The sequence below is a fragment of the Oryctolagus cuniculus genome, chromosome 9 (genome assembly GCF_964237555.1).
Source record: "Oryctolagus cuniculus chromosome 9, mOryCun1.1, whole genome shotgun sequence".
Taxonomy (NCBI): domain Eukaryota; kingdom Metazoa; phylum Chordata; class Mammalia; order Lagomorpha; family Leporidae; genus Oryctolagus; species Oryctolagus cuniculus.
The window spans coordinates 13,771,632-13,783,980 of record NC_091440.1 but is presented as its reverse complement, the minus strand read 5'-3'; the positions used below and the strand labels follow the sequence as shown (position 1 = coordinate 13,783,980).

At 48.6% G+C, this 12,349-nt stretch overlaps 1 protein-coding gene across 38 annotated transcripts in view; it reads right to left on the bottom strand.

Annotated features, from left to right (window-relative positions):
- Positions 1-12,349, bottom strand: part of DOCK9 (dedicator of cytokinesis 9) — a 325,197-nt gene that overhangs the window by 32,118 nt on the left and 280,730 nt on the right. For 19 of the 38 annotated variants that reach the window (XM_070048669.1, XM_070048650.1, XM_070048660.1 and 16 more), the window contains 6 exons: positions 12,096-12,278; positions 10,814-10,927; positions 10,489-10,704; positions 4,795-4,852; positions 3,885-3,962; positions 2,508-2,614 (listed from right to left, as the gene is read on the bottom strand). In XM_070048669.1, the coding sequence (XP_069904770.1) occupies positions 2,508-2,614; positions 3,885-3,962; positions 4,795-4,852; positions 10,489-10,704; positions 10,814-10,927; positions 12,096-12,278 (756 nt within the window). The remainder of the gene's footprint in view (positions 1-2,507; positions 2,615-3,884; positions 3,963-4,794; positions 4,853-10,488; positions 10,705-10,813; positions 10,928-12,095; positions 12,279-12,349) is intronic. The other 19 variants (XR_011378719.1, XM_070048667.1, XM_051850502.2 and 16 more) reach the window with 1 other exon arrangement.

Below are 12,349 nucleotides of genomic sequence, written 5' to 3'. Positions count from 1 at the left end.
AGGATTAGCCTAGTGAGCCGCGGTACCGGCCGAAATAAGCCAGTCCTAAAGAGACTATACGTTCTCCCTTCTGTGAGAACTAGTTCACCTAAAACAAAAGCTGTAGAAGTGAAATTGACACTTTGAGAAGCAATGACTTGAACAGCCCTGTCTTGACTGCAGAGTAACAGTTTTTTATTTATTTATTTTTCTCTCCTTCATACAATATGTTGAACTCTTTACTTAACACAGTTAATCATACGTATATAAAGTCAAATGAAAATATATCTTAGTAAAAAATAAGAGGGGGAATAAGAGAGGGAGGAGGAGTTTGTAACTGTAAAGCTGTATAGTTCTGCATGCAGTCCTATGGACTTACTTCTAAGGGTACAGTTTAAAAACTTGTCATGGGACTCCAAATCCCAATAAGCTTGGGGGTAAAAATGCCATCTTAATTGTTGAAGTGATTAGATTAAGTGTTAAAATGAACATATAGACAGAATTAAGTGTTAAAGAGATCATATAAATAGCATCAAGTGTCTGGTAATAATAATAGAATTAAAAAGGAGGGAATGCCCAACGTGGGAAGTAGTCCTCACAGCAGACTCATAGAATGACAATCACTGACCTCAGAATCAGCCCTTAAGGCATCAGCTGTGGCTGAAAAGCCCATAAGAGCATTTCAGGCATGGAAATCCAACACACTGTGGCAAAAAATATCCAACATGAAAGATTTCTGTGAATGAAACCCCAGTGGAAAGAAAGGACCATCAAAGAAGGATGTATTGTTCTCTGAAGTGAGGAGAGAACTTCCACTTTCATATGGCTTTTTCTATTTATTTATTTTCACAGGCAGAGTGGACAGTGAGAGAGAGAGACAGAGAGAAAGGTCTTCCTTTGCCGTTGGTTCACCTTTCAATGGCCGCCGCGGCTGGCGGGCTGCGGCAGGCGCACCGCGCTGATCCGATGGCAGGAGCCAGGTGTTCTCCTGGTCTCCCATGGGGTGCAGGGCCCAAGCACTTGGGCCATCCTCCACTGCACTCCTGGGCCACAGCAGAGAGCTGGCCTGGAAGAGGGGCAACTGGGACAGAATCCGGCGCCCCGATCGGGACTAGAACCCGGTGTGCCGGCGCCGCAGGCAGAGGATTAGCCTAGTGAGCCGCAGCGCCAGCCGCATATGGCTTTTTCTAAATATTGACAGAGTTTTTGGACATAAAAGTCTTCCATATCCTTGACAGCTCATGGCAAGAGCCTCTGGTGACCACTGACATCATAAATAAGAGTGACAATTGTTAAATTAACAGAGGTCACTGTGCGCTTACTCCCTATGTAGGACCTCTGTCCTTAATGAGTTGAACTATGAGAATTAACTGCAAAATTTGTTCTCAAACAGTACTTTATACGTTGTATGTGTGAGTGCAAACTGTTGAAATCTTTACTTAGTATAGAGTTGGTCTTCTGTATATAAAGTTAATTAAAAATGAATCTTAATGAAGAATGGGACGGGAGAGGGAGTAGGGGGTGGGACAGGGATGGGGGTGGGAGGGTGCGTACGGGGGGAAGAACCAGTATATTCCTAAAGTTGTACCTATGATTAGACAACTGTATTTTTCCTTAAAAGATGGGCTCTAAAAGGATTAGAAAGCTTTCCCTTGGCTGTTTCATCTGCCCTGGGCTGAGGGGAGGCAGGCACACATGAAGACGCCTGCTGGCAGACACTCACAGGACGGCAACATGGTGAATGCAAGCAAAGAACTGGCCTTTATCCAAATTCCTACCTTTATTTAAAACTCCCTCCTTATCCTTGCAAGACCAGCCCATTAGGTAAATGACCTAATGTCAGCCTTTCTGATCTCTGTGGGGTGGGAGAGGTCCTAGTTCCTGGGACCCTGAGGGCTACTGCTCGCAAGCAGAGTCAGGACTGAGGGTCCTAATGGGGGCAGCTCTGGCCTCCCGCAGCTCTGAGCTGTGGCTCTGAGGAGTACTGGGGACGCCAATTTAAAAGTCAGGTTGAAGCAGCAATAACACTCATGAACCGGGGAAATTAACGCTCAACAGTGTGAACCTTGATGATCAATATGAAGGGCTTTTAACCAGAAGTGCTGGAGAGTTCAGCCTCATTCACCGTGGGCAGACCCTACAGACCCCGAGGCGTTGCTAGAAAGGGGCTAGTGCAGGAGCTTTGGCCACTCTCTCTGCTGTCTGGAGACTCACCTTAGAGTTCAGTGTGCAGCAGCAGCTGCAGGGAGAAGAGCCCTGGGCTGAGGCCCTGGCAGAGAACTGGCAGGGCATCGGCAGGCTCTAGCCAAGCATAGCCACGTGTCGCTTAATGATGGGCACCTGTTCTGGGAAATGCATCGTGGGATGGCTGCGACGTTGTGTAAATACCAGAGAGTGTTCTGAGACAAACTAAGATGGACTTACAGTCAGCAGACGACGGGATCTTATGGGACCACCACTGCATCTGAGGTCTGGCATTGACCAAAATACCACCACGCAGTGCATGGCTGGACTCGAAAGCCACTCACCTCATTGAAATGGACGTCCTGCATGCCCACATCTTCCATCATGGAGGCCTCCTCGTCGATGTTTGGGGTAATGACTCTGAAGGCCGTGCATCCCTGTCTGAACATGCCTGGAATTTGAGAGAGCAGAGGCTGAGTCAGAGACACTGATCCACACACACTGGGATCTTGGGGTTTCTTCCAGTGTTGAATAAAACCCTTACGTGTCACGCTGGCACTCACACGGGAGCCTGGGGGTTACCGTGTGCTTTCTCTTGATTCATTTCCTCACACTTACCCCACATTTCCCTCCCTTGCTTCTTGTTCTCATCCCTTTGTAAACTTTTACCTCCCTTTTATTAAAGCGTATTCAGAGTGCAGTGTAGACAAACAAGCAGGTACTCAAATCAATGAGATAAGAAGTGATGGAAATGTGATCCGGGAAGACGACCCCCGCTCCAATACCAAGAAAAATAAAGGCGAAGCCAATGAAGGCGAAAGAGATGACTCAAAAACAGCTCTGCTTCCTTCACGCTGTGCTGCGGCTCCGGTCAGAGCTTCTGCTCTCCTGCCTGAGCAGACAGTAAAGCCCACGTGCAGCTCGGAGCTACCACAGGGCTGAGGCCACCTGCACCACGGGAGTGAGGAGAGGTCCCCTTCTCCCGATGCCACAGCAGCCACCACAACAGGGAGTCCAGCACTTCCGGGGCCTCCAAGGGGACAACGCAGAAGGCTGCAGGTAGACCGATGCCTGGGATAATGACAAAGTCCCTGAGCAAGCTGCGCATCTCGGAGTCACTGGGAAAGAGTTTTACTTCAGTTGGACGAGGCCAGCTGTGCAATATGCTGAAGTGAAGAAGGACCTGAAATGTTCTGCTGCTCTCTCCTGGGAAGGCCGTGCACAATAAAACGAAACAGAAGTCAAAACTTGAACTGAGACCTCTCATAACTTTTGGAAAAAGAGGACCAGAGTGTTTTGAAATCAAGCCTTGAAAAAGTAGATCCTAGAGTCAGAACTGTTTTTGTGTACATCTGATTAGGCTCCCAGCTTTTCAAGGGTCACTGAGCACCTCTGCCACTCTCCTTGGTTAGCCCTGCTTTCATCCTGTTCAAAGGAAGTAGCTTGAGGAAACGTTAACACACAGAAAACAAAATTGCAGAAGCCAACCACTCTCGGCTTAGGCCACAGAATACATTTTAAAGATAACTCAGCTCCAATGCAGTAACAAAAATGGTGACCAAAGTGTTTTCATTGCCCACACAGATGAACTGGAGAGCCCAGGGAAAGAAGGGAAGCCAAGTCTCTCCATGCAAAGTTGAACCAGAAAGTCCCCACTCCACTGAATGGCACGTGAAGAGAGCAGCTGGGGGCCCTGGGGGCTGGGCGACCCTCGGGCTCACCTGCCCGGCTTCTCCTCTGGCAGGTGCTATAGTGGCAGGAGAAGAGGGATGGCTCCCAACGGAGTGCGAGGTCAGCTTCTAAACATAAGGAAATGGATCGCCTGATCAAAGGGCTCCGTGGGAAACAGGACTGTTACTAAGTGAACACAGAACCCTTCTTGAACTTCTTGCTTCTTGAACTTCCTGTCGCTCATTGATGTGCGACAAACCCAGGCTCCCTTAAATTCCATTCCAAACAGTCAGCCGAACCAGAAACACCCATCTCACGGTTTCGGCATCTGTGACTTTATATACTTCTCACTTTGTAAATGTACTCCTCATGAGCCCAGATCTGGCGCTGCTGTGAATAATCTAAGGATTATGGGATTCCAGAAACAAATGCCACCAGTTAGGGCGGCACTGATTCTGAAATGGAAACAAGCAACTGGTGTTTAACCAAAAGGAACCTGTGAAAGAATGCATGGCTGCTGACCTGGGAGCAAGTGCACCGTGCATGTATGACGCATCGCTCCTGGCCCCTCTCCTTTCACTGGGAAGCAAGGCTGCCTTCTCACACAATAAAGCCCACGGGGCTGCCCTGCAGAAAACATGTCTGATAATCTCCCATTACAACTGTAAGAACAAGTGGTCGGGCAGGGTGCTTATCTGTAAAGGTCATAATGGGTTTTTGCAAAACACAGCCGTCAAGAGGAGGTTATACAGCAGCATGCTGTCTGCTTTTCTTTCTAATACTGGCATTTCAGCTGTACCTACCAATGAAGCAAACGTCCCATCAGCGAATAAAACGATAAACATGGTTCACACACACATCAACCTCCCCCCACCCAATCTCCCAGGGTGGCTTTCACTTGTCTCTGTTGTGTTGTACAGTTTTATATTCAGTTCACAAAACAAAGGAATCTTTCCTCACCTTTCCGTGTGAGATATTCTGCCACCAAGGCTGTTACGTGGACATAACACATTGCTGCCTAGAATAAAAGACAGGGCTCAGAATCAGTTTACAACGGCGTGTCACAAAGCTCACAGACAAAAATCTATGCGACTCATAATTACAATGAAATCTCAAGGCAGCAACTATTTGCTGTTTGTAATATCTGATCTTAACATTGAAAAAAAGTGGAACCGCTTGCATAAACTCAGGTTTTGAAATCGATTTGGAATTGAGACAAATTTCAGCCTTATTTCTATTTAGAATTACTAAAATTTAATGTAGGGGCCAGCATTTGGTATGGTGAGTAAAGCCACCACCTGCAATGCCGGCATCCCAGGTGGGCAATGGTTCAAGTCCTGGCTGCTCCACTTCCAATCCAGCTCCCTGCTAATGGCCCAAGTGCTTGGGTCCCTGTCACCAACGTGGGAGACCCGGAAGAAGCTCCTTGCTCCTCTCTTCAGCTTGGCCCAGATCTGGCTGTGGCAGCCATCTGGAGAGTGAACCAGTGGATGCAAGATCTGTCAACTCTGACTTTTAAATAAATAAATAATGAATCTTAAAAAAAATTAAGGTGAAAGATAACAAGAGCATTTTTCCTCTACAAGCACCAAAGCTTTCTGTATCATTTTTCTAACTGTGAAAACAGACCCGTTTGGGGAAAAGGTGTGCTTTCCCCTGGATTCTGAGAGAAAGGCTCACATTTCAAGTGCTGGTATCTTCTTCATTTAATTAAGAAAAATGAAGCTATATCTTTTCCAAACATACAATTCCAAAGAAAAGTCCTAGTTCAACACTATCTATACCTTAAAATAAAAGAGAAAATAAAAACAATCTTTTTTCACCAAGAAGTCACGGTGTTAGAAAAATCAGAGACAACTGCAGGCAGTGAAGCCACTGTACGTTTCAGCGCATGAGGGCCTGTCCTCAGCAGGTGTATGGCCACCACCACACGGTGCCCTTGCCCCAGATCTCACCCTCAGGGAGACAACCTACCACGCAGGGGCCCTGTGATGTACCTGCATGTGGGAATACACGTCAGTAGCAAAGTACGCACCCTGATGAGAGTCTTCCCAGAGCACAGCAGGAGAGGCACACAGACATGCGATGGCTCACACAGCAAGTACACAACGGACATGACTGGAGCAACAAGAAGTCTTGCATGTTCGCTGCTACAGCACCCTTATTTACAGAGTATACTAGGTTGGTTGGTGTCTCCCTTAAATTCACATTTTTCTTGGGACTTCACAGAATGTGACGTTATTGGGAAATAGGCCCTTTATAGACGCAATTAGTTAATATGGGGTCACACTGGTGCAAGGTGGGCCCTAATTTCAACATGACTGTGTCATAATAGGAGAAGAGACACAGGACCCAGACACGTGAGGAAGGATGCCACATGACAATGGGGACAGGGTCTGAGTGGCTTGTCCACGAGCTGGAGAACATGCTTGCCAGAGACACGGGAGCTACAAGAAGGGCAACAGGCAGGTTCTCCCCTAGAAAGTCCAGAGCACGGTGCCACCAGCACCTTGATTTTGGATTTCCAGCCTCCAGAGCTGTGAGAGTGTGGGGAGCAACTCAGACTAGACTAAGTTACTGGAATTAAGACTTATTCTATGCATCTGCTCTCCCACAATATGGCACTGGGAGAGGAGAAAACAGCTTCTACACAGCTGCCTCCAGTTCAGCCAATAAACTGTAGGACTTGCTCCTGATTGGAGGAGAGCAGCGTACTCGGCGTGTGGGCAGCCGAGTTGGGATTGGCAGAGGAGGACTATAAAGGAGGAGAGAGACGGCATGCACCAGGAACATCTAAGGGGAACATCTGAGGGAACACCTGTGCAGCCCCCGAGAGAGCCGGCCGGCGGTGTGCCGCTCCCCTGCGGAAGTGGGGAAAGTGGCCGGGGGAACCGCCCTTCCATGGAGGTGGAAGGGTCAGTAGCCAACCCAGGAAGAACCAGCAGCAAACCCGGGAAGGGCCGAGCAGACAAAAGAACAGCGCAGGGTCCTGTGTCGTTCCTCCACGAAGACGGGGAGTGACATAATGGTGCCGTGACTCGGATATGAAGCCTAGGCAGGGTTTTGTGTCATTCCTCCACGAAGAGGGGGAGCGACATAATGGTGCCGTGACTCGGATATGAAGCCTAGGCAGGGTTTTGTGTCGTTCCTCCACGAAGAGGGGGAGCGACATAATGGTGCCGTGACTTGGATAGGAAACTTAGGAGGGAAGAAATGGGAAAATACCGGAGAGAGAGACTAGCAAAGAGCCTAGGGAAAAGCCGGATGAAAAAGGTGCCAGAAGAAGCTATTGAAAGCCTAGGCATAGACTCAGATACGGACTACAGGGGGAAGCTGGGAGAAATCTCTAAGGTCGAAAGCGAAAGTGAAAGCTAGAACAAACAGACTCAGATACGGACTGTGGGGAGAAGCCAGGAGAAATGAGGGAGGAATATTGTTGGAAGAAAACTTAGGGAAACATACCAGGTAGAGAAAAATATGTTAGGGAGGATGTAGCCGCGGGGGCAGGCTGAGGCGGAGACGAAAGCTACTTTGGGATTCTCAAGTTAGCTCGGGAATAGGGGGCGAAAAGTTAAAACCAGAAGCGGAAACGTAAGCCAGGTTGGAATCCGTCTGATTAGCCCGGGGAGCAAAGGACGGGAAGCCAAATCGTGGGGCGGAAACGTGAGCTGGGTTGAATTCGCCAGGTTAGCCCGGGGAACTTAGATTGAATACTAGTGGCGGAGACGTGAGCTGGGGCTGTGTGACTCGCGGAGGCTGCCGCGCGCAGAGAGAGCGTGCGGGGCACAAGTAGATAGGGAACGCTGGGCTAGTGCGAGACCATGGAGTGCGCGCGAAGCCAAGTCGCGCAAAGCCGGGAAGCCGCGCAGATGAGAGAGGCGCGGGCTGAAGCGGCTCAGAGCCGGGAAGCCGCCGAGAAGCAGCCTCGGGGCGGGCGCCGGGAAGCCACAGGGATAAGAGAAACAGACATTTAGAAGTAAAATGAGAGAAATAGGAATGCTGGTAGATAGAAGTAAAATAGGAGAAATAGGAATGCCCGGAGATAGAGAAATAGAGAAAGGCCTCCCCACAACACAGCAATGAGAGAGCTTGGATTCGGTCTGCCTGATTAGGAAGGCGGTGAGCACCTGCGGGCGGCTAGCAGCTTATGCGCCGCAGGTCACCGAAGACAGGCACGAATTAACATCAATAAGGCCTCCCCACAATACCGCAATGAGAAGGCTTGGATTCGGTTTGCCTGATAGGGCTTGTAAGCACCTGCAGGCAGAGCAGAGCATGCGCTGCAGGGCACCGAACACAGGCACGCATCAGCGCCTAAAAACCTCCTCACAACATGGCGAAGAGAGGACCCGGATTCAGTTTGCCTGATTGGTAGGCTTGTAAGAACCTGTGGGCAACTCTAGCAAGCAGAGCAGAGTGTGTGCCGCGGGGCACCGAAGACAGGCGCGTATCAACGCCAAAAAATAAAAAGAAAGGGGGATCTGTGGGGAGCAACTCGGACTAGACTAAGTTACTGGAATTAAGACTTATTCTATGCATCTGCTCTCCCACAATATGGCACTGGGAGAGGAGAAAACAGCTTCTACACAGCTGCCTCCAGTTCAGCCAATAAACTGTAGGACTTGCTCCTGATTGGAGGAGAGCAGCGTACTCGGCGTGTGGGCAGCCGAGTTGGGATTGGCAGAGGAGGACTATAAAGGAGGAGAGAGACAGCATGCACCAGGAACATCTAAGGGGAACATCTGAGGGAACACCTGTGCAGCCCCCGAGAGAGCCGGCCGGCGGTGTGCCGCTCCCCCGCGGAAGTGGGGAAAGTGGCCAGGGGGAACCGCCCTTCCATGGAGGTGGAAGGGTCAGTAGCCAACCCGGGAAGAACCAGCAGCAAACCCGGGAAGGGCCGAGCAGACAAAAGAACAGCGCAGGGTCCTGTGTCGTTCCTCCACGAAGACGGGGAGCGACAGAGAGAATATGTTTCTGTTGTTTCACACCATCCAGTCTGTGCTACTTTGGTATGGTGGTCACAGGAAACTAATAGACAGGGGAACAACTAAGCTGAATGGGCTGTCTTTTTCAAAAAAGAGACCTGGGCCATACAAATTATTTTTAAAAGCTTAATTCTGAGAATAATAGAAAAATTGCTATGGTTAACACCACCACCACCACCACCACTATTTCTTTTTCATTATGGCTAATGTATAGGTTAGATCAAATTCATGTTCAAACAGACTTGTCATGTACACATGTCTTTTAGCACACTGGGCTCCTTGAATAGTCAATATACAAAAATAGTCACCTAGATCTTTTACACTTAGAACATAATCTTACTAGTCACAGAAGTTTCTAAGTCCTCACATGCTTGCTTTAGTAATGTTGATTATACCGACATGTCTCAGGCACAAAACCCAGACAGAGCACTCATGGGAATGCAGAATCGGCCTTAGAGACCTCCCCATTTTACAAACGAGGCCCTCAAGGCACAGAGGGGTTGAAAACGGGCTCAGGGTCACAGAATAGAGCCAATGTTGGGTCCTGGATTCACAGCCTGTCTGCAGCCCACACGTCCATCTCCCAGCCACCCTGTCAGCTCTGCACAGAAGGGAACACCCACTAAAGCAAAGGGACAATCTCAAACAAGGAGACAGTGCTGCCTTATAATCACCTCAACAGCAGGAAAAATTAAGTTTCTCCTAAATAGCTGAATTTTTTAAATAGGAATATTGATGCAGAAACAATTTACACTTTAATTGGTAGGCAATTTTTGAGTATGTATATTCTTAGGAACTTTCAAACAATGCTCCTTTGTGATAGAAATATCCTTTATAATCCGTTTTAAATTATGAAAATGTTCGGATAACTATGAAGGCACCTTCTGAGCCCAACACTGTTTAAGGTGTTGCAGAGTTTGCTGTTTAGTCTTTCCTTCCACTCACTGCCTCATAGCTCTGAAACAGTTGAGTAAGCAGCCTAGTTGTTACCTAATAGACATCTGGTTATGAGTTCATTTCTTAATGTTATTATTATTTTAATAATGTATTATTCTAATTATTTGAAAGGCAGAGAGACAGACTGACAGACAGACTCAGAGCTCACATCTGCTGGGTCACTCCCCAAATGCCTGCAATGGCCAGGGCTGGGCCGGGCTGAAGCCAAGAGCTGGGAACTCAATCCACAACTCCCACATGGGTGGCAGGAAACAAAACAGCCATCACATTTGTCTCCCAATTTGCATTATCAAGAAGTTGGAATAAGGAACAGACATGGGACTCAAAACCAGGTACTCAGATATGGGATGTGGGCGTTCCAAGCAGTGTCCTAACCACTATGCCAAATGCCCATGCTTGTTTTTCAATTAAAAACATCTGTGGATTAACATGGAATAGCAGTGCACTTTTATGGGGTATGGCGCAACATTTTAATGCATGTATATAAAATGATCAAATCATACAATCAGCATTTCCATTTTCTTATCTTTCCTTTATGTTTGGAGCCTACCAGCTCCTCTCTTGCAGTTCTTTCAACTGTCTATACCACATACTTGTGAACTATTAATTGGTATCTTTTGACTCGTGGGACAATTCTCAAAACTGGTTATTTTCCGTAAATGGAGCATAACTGGTTTTCTCAAAAACCTGGAAAAGGGGCTGGCAGAGCTACCTCGGAGAGATCCCCGTTTTTGACATGGATCCTGGCCATGCTGTCGAGCCACGTCTTCCTGAGCTCAGGGGTGCTTGCGTAGGACTTGGCCAGGCTGTACTGCAGGTCCACCAGCATCTCCGGGTCGTTCTCGTGCTCCTTCATCTGGGCTGTGGCCATCAGGACCGTGCGTATCCTCTTGGTCAAGTCCTTCACGTCCGAGGAGAAGCTGGTGTGCTGAAACGAGGGTGGGAGAAGGAAGGGCGCATGGCTTTCACCTGCCTTCTGCCTGTGCTCACGCGATGAGGCAGAGTGCTGGGGGCCAAGATTAAAAGGGGCCACCCACCTTGATGAGCCGGTCACTATTGGCACAGTTGTTGATGATGGACAAGGACTGCTGGAACCGGGTTCCTCCAATGCCTACGACGTCTGCTATCAGCTGGCTGACAGAAATAATGACCTGGGCACACACAAGCAGGAGCAAGTCAACCCACCTGCAGCACCTGCTGAGGCTCAGCTGCTGTGCTGGGTTAGTTTGGGCAGGAGGACTGGGCAAAGGAGGGAAGATCTGCACAGGGATCACTCCAGTGCAGGAGTGGTATCTGAGCATATTTTTCCCTTTCAGGAGCTATTCCGGAAGGTGATTTTTGATAAACTTAAGAAGTTCATTTCTGCCAAGCAAAATGCTTGTCAGTAGAGTACAGAGGATGAGAAATACATAATCCTTATCATCTAGAGATATCACCTAACACTGTCTCCAAAGACAGACCTGACTATACCTGGTCTTGTATCAATTAAATACTGAACAGTCCCATTTTTATTAGAAGGTGTACATGTTAACTATGCAACGAGGAAATCTTTTTTGGGTCTATGAATAGCACCACCTTGAGTCGCTTGAGCTAAAACACTCATGCCTCCTCCTCTTCCTTAACCACCCTCAGGTACAGTCAGTCCCCAAGTACTGTCAACTCTCTCTCCTCTTCCTACTAACCTTATCATCACTGGTCCAGGACACTGTCCTTTCTGTCCCAGATTTGACAACTGTCTCTCTAGGTGAGACCTATACTCCCCTACTCCTTTCTCAACTTGGGGGCCCAGAGGATTCCTCCAAATGCACAAAGATGTTCCCTCTCAACTTGTCATCTATACTCTAAACTCCACACTACGGAACACCTCCAGTTCCCATGACAGCTGTTCCCCTGGCCACACGCCTGTGACAAGCTCACCATTCTGCAACTGCTAGCTCCTAGTCATCCCCCACGTCCCCTGGGAGCCTCCCTGGCCCTCATGTGATTCACACTCTTCCTCTTCCCACACAGTCAGAAGACAGAGAAGAACCACTGTGGGGTTTCTGTCTCTTACACAAGATGTTTACTAGTAAGCATCGGTTCTACTCCTTCTTGATAAAATGGCATTTCAGTTAGTCCGATACTGAATCAATACTGAAGTGTCAATTCACAACAGTGCATGAAATCAACCAAGCCAGCTAGGCAGGACCTCCTGACGTTCATCCCAGGGTCAGGTGCTGCAGTACTTATGAGGAAGCAGGTGAATGTGACAGCCAGCTTTCCCCGCAGAAGTGGGATTCCCCAGGGCAAGTCCGTATTGGAAGGCCGGCCCACACGCACCTGCAGGTGTGTCCGGACAAAGGACTTCTTTCCAGTGTAGTCGAAGTTGTTCCTCATCAGGAAGTAGAGCAGCTGGGAAGCCTCGGTTCGGATGGAGCTCAGCTTGGAGTTGCAGCACTTGAGAATCTCATAGCACAGCGCGGCGCACATGTCCGCCCGCCCTTCATAGAACGTCGAGGGGAACTAGAAAGAGCAGGAGGCGGCAGACGAGCGCAGCAGGGTCAGTGCTCAGCGGCGTGCCCTAACCCCCGGGG